Source organism: Poecilia reticulata, linkage group LG1 (assembly GCF_000633615.1).
Source record: "Poecilia reticulata strain Guanapo linkage group LG1, Guppy_female_1.0+MT, whole genome shotgun sequence".
Lineage (NCBI taxonomy): Eukaryota > Metazoa > Chordata > Actinopteri > Cyprinodontiformes > Poeciliidae > Poecilia > Poecilia reticulata.
This window is the reverse complement of record NC_024331.1, coordinates 8458760-8470900: the sequence shown is the minus strand read 5'-3', so window position 1 is coordinate 8470900 and position 12141 is coordinate 8458760. Positions and strand designations below refer to the sequence as shown.

The window sequence follows — 12141 nt, the reverse complement described above, 5'->3', positions numbered from 1 at the left end:
AAGCTTTGGGAGTTTCTTCCCTCTGTGTGTATTTTACTTTACGCTGTGTGTGGGGCGGGGGTGGGAAGATGCCTTCAAGTACTCAACAGTGAGATGTGCATTAGGTATGCAGCGTGACTGCTGTGACCCGTTTTTACATTCTCTTTATCTTTTCAGCTTTCTTTTTTAAATTATTGCCATGTCACAACACGTCGGCGTACGAAGACCCGGGACGGTTGGAGGGAAGTCGGATTGATCGAGTTTTTTTTTTTTGTCCGACGGTAGAATGTAGTTCACCGGTCCGTCCAAAATGAGTTGAGTGTATTCCCCCCCCCCCTTTTCCTACAGAATCAGTCACTTTGCTCATTCTGCTTTGCTTTTGGTTCCTGCACCGTGCAACTTCGCGATTCCTCGCCTGGTTCCTTTGTACAGGCAACAAAGCATGTGGGAACATATCTGACATGGTCCGTCCGTCCGTCCGGGTTACAATCAGGCCTTGTTGCTTAGAGAACTTTAGTGGCTATTTGGTGTTACCTGCAAATGCTCCCTTTTTTGTATATCGCAAAGGGTCTCGAAGCATTGTGTGCCAATGCTTTTCCTACTTAATCTACATTGACGAGCAGCCTTAATGGTCTTTTTTTTATGTGTTTGGCTAATTCTCGTGTCTATGGCCACTGACTGTACTTGATGACAAGCAACTGGTCGTTACAATGTAAATTTGATTAGTTTTCCTGTCTTATCATTTTTTCTTTGTTTGTTTTTGTTTTTCTTTTACTCTGTACAGTAATCTGTAGACTCGGTATTACAAAATCTGTTATGTGAAGAGTTTTATAGGAAGACAAAGACTGCATTGGAAGATGATGCCAATATGCTCCGAGGTGGATGTGCATTAAGCTTATGTTTCACGCGTCTGTGGCATTAAAGGGGAATTCCACCAAAACTGACTTGCATTGTTGTTTTGTGAGAGGTTATTTTTGTCAACAGATTATTATTTTTATTTTTTGGTTGTTATGGGACGTTAATTTCAAAAACATTTGCTGGCACTTTTAATAGTCAAATTGATGACTTTGATTTTTTTTAATTTATTTATTTTTTTAGATTTACTTTCACAAGCAGAGCACTATGGTTTTCACTATAATGCTTTGGTTTGTGCCATTGTACAATTTGGTTTTGGTGTATTTCAGTGTGAACAAAGACAGGAAAGGAGAAAAGCCAAAAGTGTGAGGAAAGAAAGTTAACAAGGAGAGAGAATACAATAAATGCTTTTTGGGAATCTCTGTCTACACCTGCAGAAAGAGAAGAAAAAAACAAAATGAAACGGAACTGAGAAAAAACAGCCACAAATAGTTTATATAATAATCTCAGTGAAAGACACACAGTACTAATTGATGTATTTAATGAAAATGTTATTTTTTATTGGCAAGACATGTTTTGTTGTGTTTTGTGAATACAATTTCTATCATAATTTAATAATATGAAGTTCAGCCCTGTAAAAAAGAAACGGGACAAGCCAGAGCTCCAAGTAGGAAAGTTAATGATTTTTCACCGACCCTAACTTTTTAATCCAATATGGCTGCCATTTTTAAAACGTAAAGTAACTGCTTTAACAAAATGTTTATTTGTGCATCTGCCAGTTTGTATCTCAGTCTTTCATATATATACTGTACAATGTATTTTGGTAAAAAGGTTTCCTTCTGCTGTTTGAATACATACAATGTAGAATACAGCTAGCTAATACCAGAACACATTATTCTGGTATTAGCTAATATAGCTAATAGTATTTTGGCTTGTCACTAAGAACGGCAGTTAATGAATGTTTGTTTTTTTACTTGGTATTTCATGTTTGGTTGAGAGTGAGCATTTAATCGTGCTTGCCAGTTTTACTCAGAAGCTGAAATTTACAAGTTGGGAAAACAAGAAAAACCTGAAAACTCCCAGAGACAGAAAAAAAAAAAAATGTCCCCCCTAAAATTTAACATTTCAAAGCCAATACAGTTGCAGTGATTAAAGTTACATCTCAAAAAATCTGAATGCAGTGTTATTTTAGAAAGTGGGAAAAAAATCAACAAAATAAAATAAACAACAGACTGCAGATTGGACAGATGTCCAGACAACAGTCACTTACATCCACAAAAAGGCTTCGCTAAAGAAGCTGGTTGTTCAAAGTGCTGTATCCAAACATGTTTGAAGAAAGTAGAGTCGAAGGGAAAAGCGTGACAGGAAAAGGCACACCAGCAGTAGGAAGAACCACAGCACTGAGACGATTGTCAAGCAAAATAGATTCAAAAAGCTCCAAAAGATTACATTGAGTCTGGAGTCAGCGCATCAAGAACCACCATAGACTGACAATCCGACATTTGAACTACAAGTGAATTCATTGAGCTAAGAAAAAGAATTAAGAACTGCACTGTAGATCAATGATTCAAAGTTTTCTTTTTTTTATGATGGAAGTCAAGTTTGAGTTTCTATTGGAAATCAACGTTCCAGAGTCTGGAGAGAGTGTTGTCAAGAGGACACAGCTCTAAAGCAGTCTGGGTTTCCACTACAAATCAGCAGAACTGCACTTCCATGCCGTAACGTAGTGATGCAGCGATTCATGCAAAAAGAGCCCCAACGACACATACCAAGAAATCAGCAATACATCCAAAGACGTGAAATTTCTATGTAAAATATCTGTTAATTAATATTGTAATGTTCTGAGATTATAAATTTCAGTTTTTCATTATTTGTAATGATAATCAAAATTACAATAAGTAAATGTTGGAAATATTTCAATCTTTGCGAAGATTGAAATGACACAAACAGAACATGTTTACTGACAGTGACGAGCATCAGAAACGTTCCAGGTGAACACCGCCCCCTGCTGGCCAATTAAAATTTCTCTGAAAGTTGACGAGCGCAGTTCTTCCGACATAAACAGCAGCACGTTTCCTTTCCATTTTGAAAGCGCTGCCAAACAGAGAGATCATTTCAATATTTTTTTCTGATTTGTGGGCCGCTTGTTCTTATCCAAAAGAAGTGCTAGACCAACTGGTAAGTGTTGGTCTAGCTGCACTTCCTTCTCGTGTGGCGTTTCTTTATTTCCCCCGGAACTGAGCTGGGTAGCGGGCTGCCGCACTTCAGCAGCTCTGGTTGGAGACGACAGGTGTCACTGTATCCTTGCGCTTTAGTGAGAGTCCCCACATGCATCAACCAGCGCCTCGACACACGAGTGTTTGTCCACAAACAGCCCGTCACACGGCGGCTTCTGAACACAGAGAACTGAGAAACATCCTGGGATACATCAGCCTGAATTCATCTCTCTCTCTCTCTCTCTCTCTCTCTCTCTCTCTCTCTCTCTCTCTCTCTCTCTCTGTCTCCCCCCCTCCGTGGTTAATGTTGTGGGCGACCTCAGCGTTCAGCGCTCCAGCTAAAAGCCTCCCTATCACATTTGTGAAATACTTTCTGGTTTATGGCAGCAGCAGCGGTTCATCAGAGAGGCGGTTGAATTGCTAATAACCCCATTAAAGCTGCGTTTTAGCCGGAGCGCCTTCATGTCAATTATCGCTGCTTGCTCTGAGCGGGTGAGCAGGGGTCGGCGCGTGACACCCTCTCCGTTTCCGTGGGAACAGGTGTGTGTGTGACGTCATGTCGCGCCCCCCAAAAAGTTGCTGTGACCGTAAACTTGAAGCAGATGTCTTAATAACAGTTAGTTATGTCCGAAGATGACAGTATTAATTAATAAATGTTGACTACATTTAGCATGGGTTAGATGCTAATTATTAGAGATTACATTAAATATCAGATGATTTAGCAACTGGACTTCACTATAACCTACTACTTTTGGTAAGCAATGTTGCAGATTTCAATGAAAAATTATTTTTAAAAAAATGTAATCAAAGTTTTTGAATTAAATTGAAATGAGATCAGCATATCTCAAATTATAATAAAACAATGATGAAAGAAGTGTTAATTAATTAATTTTTTTACAATTTAATCAAACTGACATGTTGAATATTACTTCTGCATTCAAACTGAATTTCTTTATTTTCATCGCAGCAATTACACCCTTCTATTGGTAAACAGTTATTAAAAAAAGATTTTCTTGCACGTTTCCATAGATATTTTTACGTTTCATAAAAGTGAAGTTTTTGAAGCCTCTTTACCATCCTCCACCAATAGTCTATCGGATTCATATTTTGCCAAAGTCTCTGTAAAAGTACAAAACAGCAACAGTTGCTCGGTCAGCTTCCTTAGATTGGCTGACAGATATAAAAACTTACACAACAGAAACCTTCAACCTAAAAAAGTAAATATACAGTAAACAAAAAAATGCTCAGCCAGAGATAGTAGTCAGCTAAAAATGTTGTTAGCATAAACAACCTCTTTAACTCTAGCTATAATTGAAATGGTAAGATGTTTGGTCTATATCTGCTGATGAGTAGAAAAAACACAAGTGACGGCAAGAACTGCATTCTGTTAAAAGGCCTTTTTGTTAATAAAATGCCCTTTTGCTGTCAGAGCAGAATGGGCAGACTGATTCAAGACGATAATAATCTACATTAGCTCAAAATAATTACTTTTAGAAACCAAGATATTCAGAATACAATTTTTGACCATCAGCAGTGGAAGACCGCAGCAGACTCCTCTCCTCTTAGATTAGACCAGCAATAATCAGGCTCCCTTTATGGTGAGCCTGTACAATATGCACAGGCTCACCAAAAGGGGACAAAAATATACAGTATTTGCATTCAACTAACAGTAATTACCTGGCACAGGAAGCGTATCCAATTGAGTTTTCATTTTTACTCTAAAGTTTAAAATCAAGCTCCAAGTTTACAATAAAAACCGGAAGCTCCCAGTAACAGATTGGAAAAAAGATAGCCTGGTTCTACGATTTTTCTCGATTTCACCCATGACATCCAGATTGTACGGTCAGAATTTGGGTTAATGGTGTTGGTACCATTTTGATCCCTTAGTACCAACAGAGCATCACCACCTACCTGAATACATTTGATAAGCAATTTCTTTCCCTTTTAGCCAAAATGTCCGATAGTTGTTTCCAGTATAATCCACCAAAAAGTTCAAATTATCTCAAACTCGAATGTGTTAATGAGCTTGAATGTGGAAGAATGTCCTTCACAATGTCCTTCAGATGCTTCAACAACTCGCTCAAATGACTGGTGCTGAAGTCTGTGGTTTACCTACAGGTCAAACTGCACAGGAAACAATCAACTTGGGACCATACACTTCATCCTGCTCCTCCCAGAACACCCAAGACAAACGTCAGGATCCTGTGTGTGATCTTCAGCTTGGCCTTCAACACTTTTAACCAAGACATCCTTCTTTAGAAGCTCACCCAGTTCGCAGTGCCGACCTCCACCTGTCGTTAGATCACCAGGTTCCTGACTGACTGGCAGCTTTTCTCACATAAGAAGCATCAGCACTGGCGTCCCCCAGGGGTGTGTTCTCTCCTCTCTCCTTTTTTCTCTGTACACAAATGACTGCACCTCAGCAGACCCGTCTGTGCAACTCCTGAAGTTTGCAGATGACACCGCTGTTATTGGTCTGATCTCGGACAGTGGACTAGCCAAGGAGTATACATGGACAACCACATGGAGTATTTGACATTCCATGTGGTTGTACGGTCACATGCAACCACATACTTGCTTCTCTCATCATCACTGTGGATCACTTAATGTATTAAACAATGAAAGTTTGCCCTATCCCTGGTAAGTGTTGGTCTAGCACTGCCACATGTACATACCACAAGGTGGTATGTACACATCCACCACAGGTCCGGAGAGCAGTCTTATCAACTTCATATTGTGCTTTTTTGTGACGTGTTGGATGGCTGCTTCTTAACAGGGGCTATCCATAAGAACAATAAAGTCTTTCTATTCTTGCTTTATAACATTCCAAACACAACAGCAGACCTTGAACACAATAAATGTCTTCCAGACTCCCCAAATCAGTCTGAGGTCTCTCAGGGACCTTCATAGGTTTTTAGTTGTTGTTTTTTTGAAGGTTAGAATTGATGGCCTCATGTTTTTCTGCTTTTAACACGCCCAGACCAATACATTTATATTTACGTTGTCTTCCTCTTTTGTAAAACCACTGCATAAATACATATTTTCAAGAGAGAAAAAGCCTTTTCTTTTTATATATATATATTTATATTATAAATGTCTTCGTAAAGAGCAAAGCGAGCCAAAGCAAAATTCCTTGTTTACGTACACAAACTTAGCAAATGAAGCTGATTCTGAGTTTATTGTTGGTATCTGGTGCATAAAGTGTTTATGCGAGGCTCTCCACAGTCCACTCTAGAATAGATTGTATTTAATAGCTTCGGTTAAAAAAATAAAATAAAACAAAACGAAAAAGCACACACAATAAAACCCAAACAGAAAAAACTCTAAAGCCTTCAAAAATAGACCTCACACTGGAACATTTTGCTTTGTAATTTGATGACAGTTTTTATGATTTTTTGGGGGGGTAATTTGATTACATCTTTTACATAAAAAACACTGTGAAGACCCTGTGCCCCCCATCACATTTGCAAACATTATGAGAGGCTGGCAGCATTTCCACACAACACATCTGGCTGACACATGCAGTGCTTACACCCTGTCCTCACACATATTCTTCGTCATGTCCTCCCATCAGGAGTTATTTCTTCTCTGGAGGAGAAACGGAACACGGTAAAACTTTCCTGCTAAGGATGGCTTATAGTTTTGAGGACGCCCTGACATGAAACGGCAAGCAGAAGTAGATCAGCTTGTCTTTACCCCTACGGGGTTTATTAGAAAACACGCTGGTACATAAGAGACACTGGGTGGTAATCATCATGCGTAAACTTAATTTATACTCCGATTATATGACAGCTGTGACTCCATCACTTGTTACGTCTTCATTCTGTACACAAAGCAAACACTGACAAATTTGTTTTTCAGGTACATATGATCTTGTTAGACAGCAAAGAGCAGATTAAGACAGCTGTCTCGTCTCATAAAACAAATATTTGACTTCAAACATCGGGTTTCCCAGAGTTCATGGAATCTGCACAATAGTGTTTTTAATTACTTCAAACACTGAGAATATCATGTCCTTGTAGAAACGTGACCTGTTGCTTTTTTTTTCCTTTTCTGTAGCACGTGGTGGTATGTACACATCCACCACAGGTCCGGAGAGCAGTCTTATCAACTTTATATTGTGCTTTTTTGTGACGTGTTGGATGGCTGCTTCTTAACAGGAGCTATGAATAACAACAATAAAGTCTTTCTATTCTTGCTTTATAACATTTCAAACACAACAGCAGACCTTGAACACAATAAATGTCTTCCAGACTCCCCAAATCAGTCTGAGGTCTCTCAGGGACCTTCATAGGTTGTTGTTGTTGAAGGCCAGAATTGATGGCTGAAGTTTTGGGCTAAGATATAAAAGGCTTGCGTTGATGTTCATGTGGATCATGTGTGGATCTGGCTGCTGCTTAGTAACAGAGTGTAGTTGCAGCTGCGCTGCAAACAACGCCTGCTTTAAATAACAGGTTTCAGTCCCTTACTGGTGAATTTTGCTATGCTGATATGTCCAGATGATTTATTTTGTTTTATTGATTTTAATTCCATTATTGCTACTGTTCTATTGCAGACTATTCCTGAGCTTCTTGGCCAATGGCTCCTATGTTCTTGCTGAAATCATTACTGGTCATGTATACTCAGGTCGACATGATAATTGTCATACATTTTTATCAAGCACAAACTTTAGAAAGTACTTACAGTACAGTACACAGTACACCTCAATATCAGGTGAGCTGTATTAATATTTTGTCATTTTTATGAATATAAACGGTAACACTTTCTTTGAAGGGGGGTTAATAAGACTGACATGACACTTTCATAAACATGACATAACTCCTGTCATGAACATGAATAAACCTTCATGAATATTTATGACTGTTGTCATAAAGCGTCATTTGGTAAATTATGACACTTTTAATACAAGTTGACATTATTCAAAATGTCTTTGTTATGACAACTTGACATTAAAGAAGAAATCCTTACTGATATAAATTTGTTATAAAAGTATTACTGATTGCACTTTAAACATTAGGTAACTTTATGTTATTAAAGGTAAAGTTTAAACAGTAATGATTTCTTGAAAGTGTCATGACAATCTTATTCACCCCCCTTCAAATAAAGTGTTACCATATAAACAATATTCAAGTATTTGAGAATTATGGAGGTGAGGTAGATTTCTTTGGGAGCTATCGGCTAGTTATTGTATTAAAATCTGCCACGCATCAATTCATACCTGCTGACCCAATAGACATAGTTTAGACATGGACATTATAAAATAGACATTTATAAAAAATAAAAAATAAAAAAATAACATTCTGTTGTGGCTAAGGCACCAAAACTGGCTCCAGCCCAGAGGTCCACATCCTTGCAAATTGGTCCCTGATTTTTATTATGCATTTCTTTAAGGTTTAGTTCTTTTGTAGGGTGTTTTTTTGAGGTATCTTGTTAGATGCAGGATATAAAGTTGCTTAAAGATGTTTTTTGTTCTTAATATTTGAGTACACAAAAAGCTTCTTATATTCAATTTATTCATTCAAGAAATCTTGATAAATAAAGCTAATATTCTTCCCATTTTCACTATTTTATTAGATATTTTTTTGAGCGTCACGCGCATGTGAACCAGGTAATTTGCTTCCTTCTGCCTTTAGGTCTCCAGTCAGTCTCCACATGTCACGCATTTAAATGTTTTTTTTTTTTTTCTTTTAACACTCGAGGAAATATGTTACTTGTCCACAGCCTCCCCCCCCCCCCCAGCTCTCTTGTCATTTAAAACGCTTCTCCAGCTGATGCTGCTGTTGTCAGACAAACACGGCTGGGCACCGTGCCAGTATTGACACTCCTACGGACGCACGCGCGATGAGTGACCCGGCGAGCGGGACACTTTTTGCAGCGTGCGGGCTATAAGGAGAGGGAGTGGCGCTCTGGAGAACAGTGAGGAGAGAAACTCCACACGCAGACAGTAACACGGCAGCGCCCGGGATAACGTGATTAGCGCTCTATTAAGTCCGCTGCCGAGCGCAACTAGATGCAGCGCAGAGACTAGAGCGAGTGGAGAGACAGGAGGCGCAGGGGAAACGCTTCATCCGGCACATGGATCTTCTTTGCCTCTTCTTGATTTGCCTGAAGAAGTTCCCCGGTCGCACTATTTTAGTGCCCTGGCAATGGAGAGCCGCTGTCACCGCTCCTTGTTTCAGGTAGGACTATTTATCATTATATGTACCTCGATTTTATCCACACAGTGGTGCCAGGCTATAAATCTGAGTTAATTGTATTAGAAGCACTGATGAAGAGATGGCACAATTCTAAAAATATGATCAATAACACAAATTTTTTTCCCCTTCTTGTTTTATTTTCAGATAAAGTGTCATCTTTTAAAGTATCCCTCACAATGAGGAGGAAAAATCCGGGAAAGTCTCAGAGGAGTGATTCAGTCTCTTCTCTCAGCTCTCCTGGGAACCACTAGTTCTGTCCTTGCTGGCGGATGATATTTGTAACCTCAGGCGAACTCTTAAGGGAAGTGGGCTAATCTGCTACCATGGCAGATATCAATAACACCAACCAGAGCTTACCTAGCTTGGCCCCTTACAGCCTACGAATAGCCCTGCCACTGCTCGTGGGCTTCATGATCCTGCTCATAGTGTTCGGTAACGTCCTGGTGGTCATTGCTGTGTTTACAAGCCGGGCCTTGCGAGCCCCGCAGAACCTGTTCCTGGTTTCCCTGGCCTCGGCGGACATTCTGGTGGCCACCCTCGTGATGCCTTTCTCCCTGGCCAACGAGCTCATGGGATATTGGTACTTTGGCGATGTATGGTGTGAGATTTACCTCGCGCTCGATGTTCTTTTCTGCACTGCGTCCATCACCCATCTGTGCGCGATCAGCTTAGACCGCTACTGGTCCATCACACAGGCCATCGAGTACAACCTAAAGAGGACGCCTCGCCGCATCAAGTGCATCATCTTTATTGTTTGGGTTATTGCTGCAGTTATCTCATTCCCGCCCCTTATCACAATGGCGAAAAACGACAACGACAACAACGAAAGGACATACCCTGAGTGCAAGATCAATGACCAAAAATGGTACGTCATCTCCTCCTGCATCGGATCCTTCTTCCTACCATGCGTCATCATGGTACTGGTCTACGTACGGATCTACCAAATCGCCAAAAAAAGGACACGGGCGCCACCCGGAGACCGGAAGCCAAATGCCATTTTGAAGTCACCCAATACTCCTGCTGCGAATGGGAAGGAGAATGGTGCAGGCGACGACAAGGACCGCCTCTGTCACGAGAAACTGAACGGTGAACAGGCCATAGAGCTCCAGGGAGTTGGAGGACATAGGAAGGCAGAGGAGGCAAAAGGTGAGATCAACGGAGTGGACCTTGAGGACTCATCATCCTCTGACCACAAAGTGAACAATCCTTGCTCCATTAGAAAAAAAACAAACAAGGGAAAACCCAGACTAAGTCAAATCAAACCAGGGGATTCCAATGTCCAAAAGCAAGAGTCGAACACCAAAGGCAGCCGCTGGAAAGGTCGTCAAAATCGCGAGAAACGTTTTACCTTCGTCTTGGCAGTGGTCATTGGTGTCTTTGTTATTTGTTGGTTTCCTTTTTTCTTTACTTACATGCTGAAAACTCTGTGCATATCCTGCAACGTGCCTACAACCTTGTTCAAGTTCTTCTTCTGGTTTGGCTACTGCAACAGTGCCCTGAACCCTTTGATATATACTGTTTTCAACAATGACTTCAGGAGGTCGTTCAAAAAGATACTGTGCAAGAGGGACACCAGGAGATACGTATGACTCCAGCTTTGCATCCTTGTATATTATATATATATCAGTATATATATATATTGTGCATCCATTGTAGAACAGTATGCCCATTGTGCATGAACCTGCTATTTGTGATCGCTCAGGAAGGTGTTTATCTGCAGACTCTTCCTTCCCTTTGAATGCATCCACCTGTCACAGCTTTAACACGACGATGGAGATCACAGAGAAAACCACAGTAAGATCATATTTTTATTGTATCTACTTTTTTTTTTTTTTTTTAAGAGGCAAACATAGTGAATTTATTGATATGTGTTGGATTTGTATGTCATAACTAAAGGATTTGTCTGAGTATTTGTCTATATTTGTTTTCATGGGAACATTATTGTACTATTTTGTATGATATGGTGATATTGATTGCAACAAAAATGATGCTGGTGGACTTGTGCTAAAGTGCAGCTTCTAAAGAATAAATAAAGCCCATTTTGTCAGAGATGGTTTTAAAAAAACCTAGAGGAAAGATTGGAGTGATGATTTCATATCATTTTGGATCTTGTCAGCGTACGTTCAAACAATTAAAAAAAAAAACTCTGGAGGTTATGGGGAAAGAGAAAAAGGACAGAGTACAGAAAATGAAAAGCTAGAATTTGGTTTGTGAAAGTGAACAACAAGGGTTACGTACACTTATCAGAATCAATTTTATATTATTTTGGGCTTTGAATGATTTATTTCAACAGATTTTTTTCCCCAGCTTAGACTGATTATAGAACAAAAAACTGCAGTGATTTCAGCTGAGTGCACAAGATAGAATATTCTAGGTTTTGTCTACACCATTAATGTTTGATTAATTGTTTCTCATTCACCAGCCTTATGTTTCTTCCGACAGGATTCTGGCAGCATTTATCTCACTTCCTCTTTAGACAGAAATGTTAGAGCTCATTTAAACTGGTTAGTTTCTTGCCTTGTTTTTAAACTTAGTCTAAAAGCAAAGAGGTGGGGGTAATTTTCAGAAGCCACATTTTAGTCATATCCATTCTAGAACAGGATATGATGTGAACTTGGGCTCAGTGTTTTGTTGGATAATGCAACTTATTGATGCACTTGATGCCTAAGTTACAATTTAGAAAACTTGAAGCCGGTCCTCATTATTCCTTATTGCACTGATGCAGCCACCACCGTGCTTCGCAATTGGCGCAACTGTTGTTAGGACTGGAGCCCTCACTTTGGTCCAAACATACTTCATGTTGTCTAAGTCAACTATATCAGCCTTTGGCTCATCTAAATATAAAACAATCCATCAGTGAAGCTAACATTAAGTGTCTGAAAATGCCCCAACCG

At 39.7% G+C, this 12141-nt stretch overlaps 1 protein-coding gene across 1 annotated transcript; it reads left to right on the top strand.

Moving 5' to 3' along the window:
• Positions 1 to 8850: 8850 nt before the first annotated feature.
• Positions 8851 to 11091, top strand: adra2a (adrenoceptor alpha 2A). Its single transcript, XM_008411817.2, has 2 exons — positions 8851 to 9229; positions 9392 to 11091. Exon 2 carries the CDS (start codon positions 9571 to 9573, stop codon positions 10834 to 10836), a length of 1266 nt encoding a protein of 421 aa, XP_008410039.1. The 5' UTR covers positions 8851 to 9229; positions 9392 to 9570; the 3' UTR covers positions 10837 to 11091.
• Positions 11092 to 12141: the final 1050 nt, after the last annotated feature.

What these genes read in the sequence shown, in the direction of transcription:
- adra2a (XM_008411817.2), top strand. Translation starts at nt 9,571, where the DNA reads ATGGCAGATATCAATAACACCAACCAGAGCTTACCTAGCTTGGCCCCT.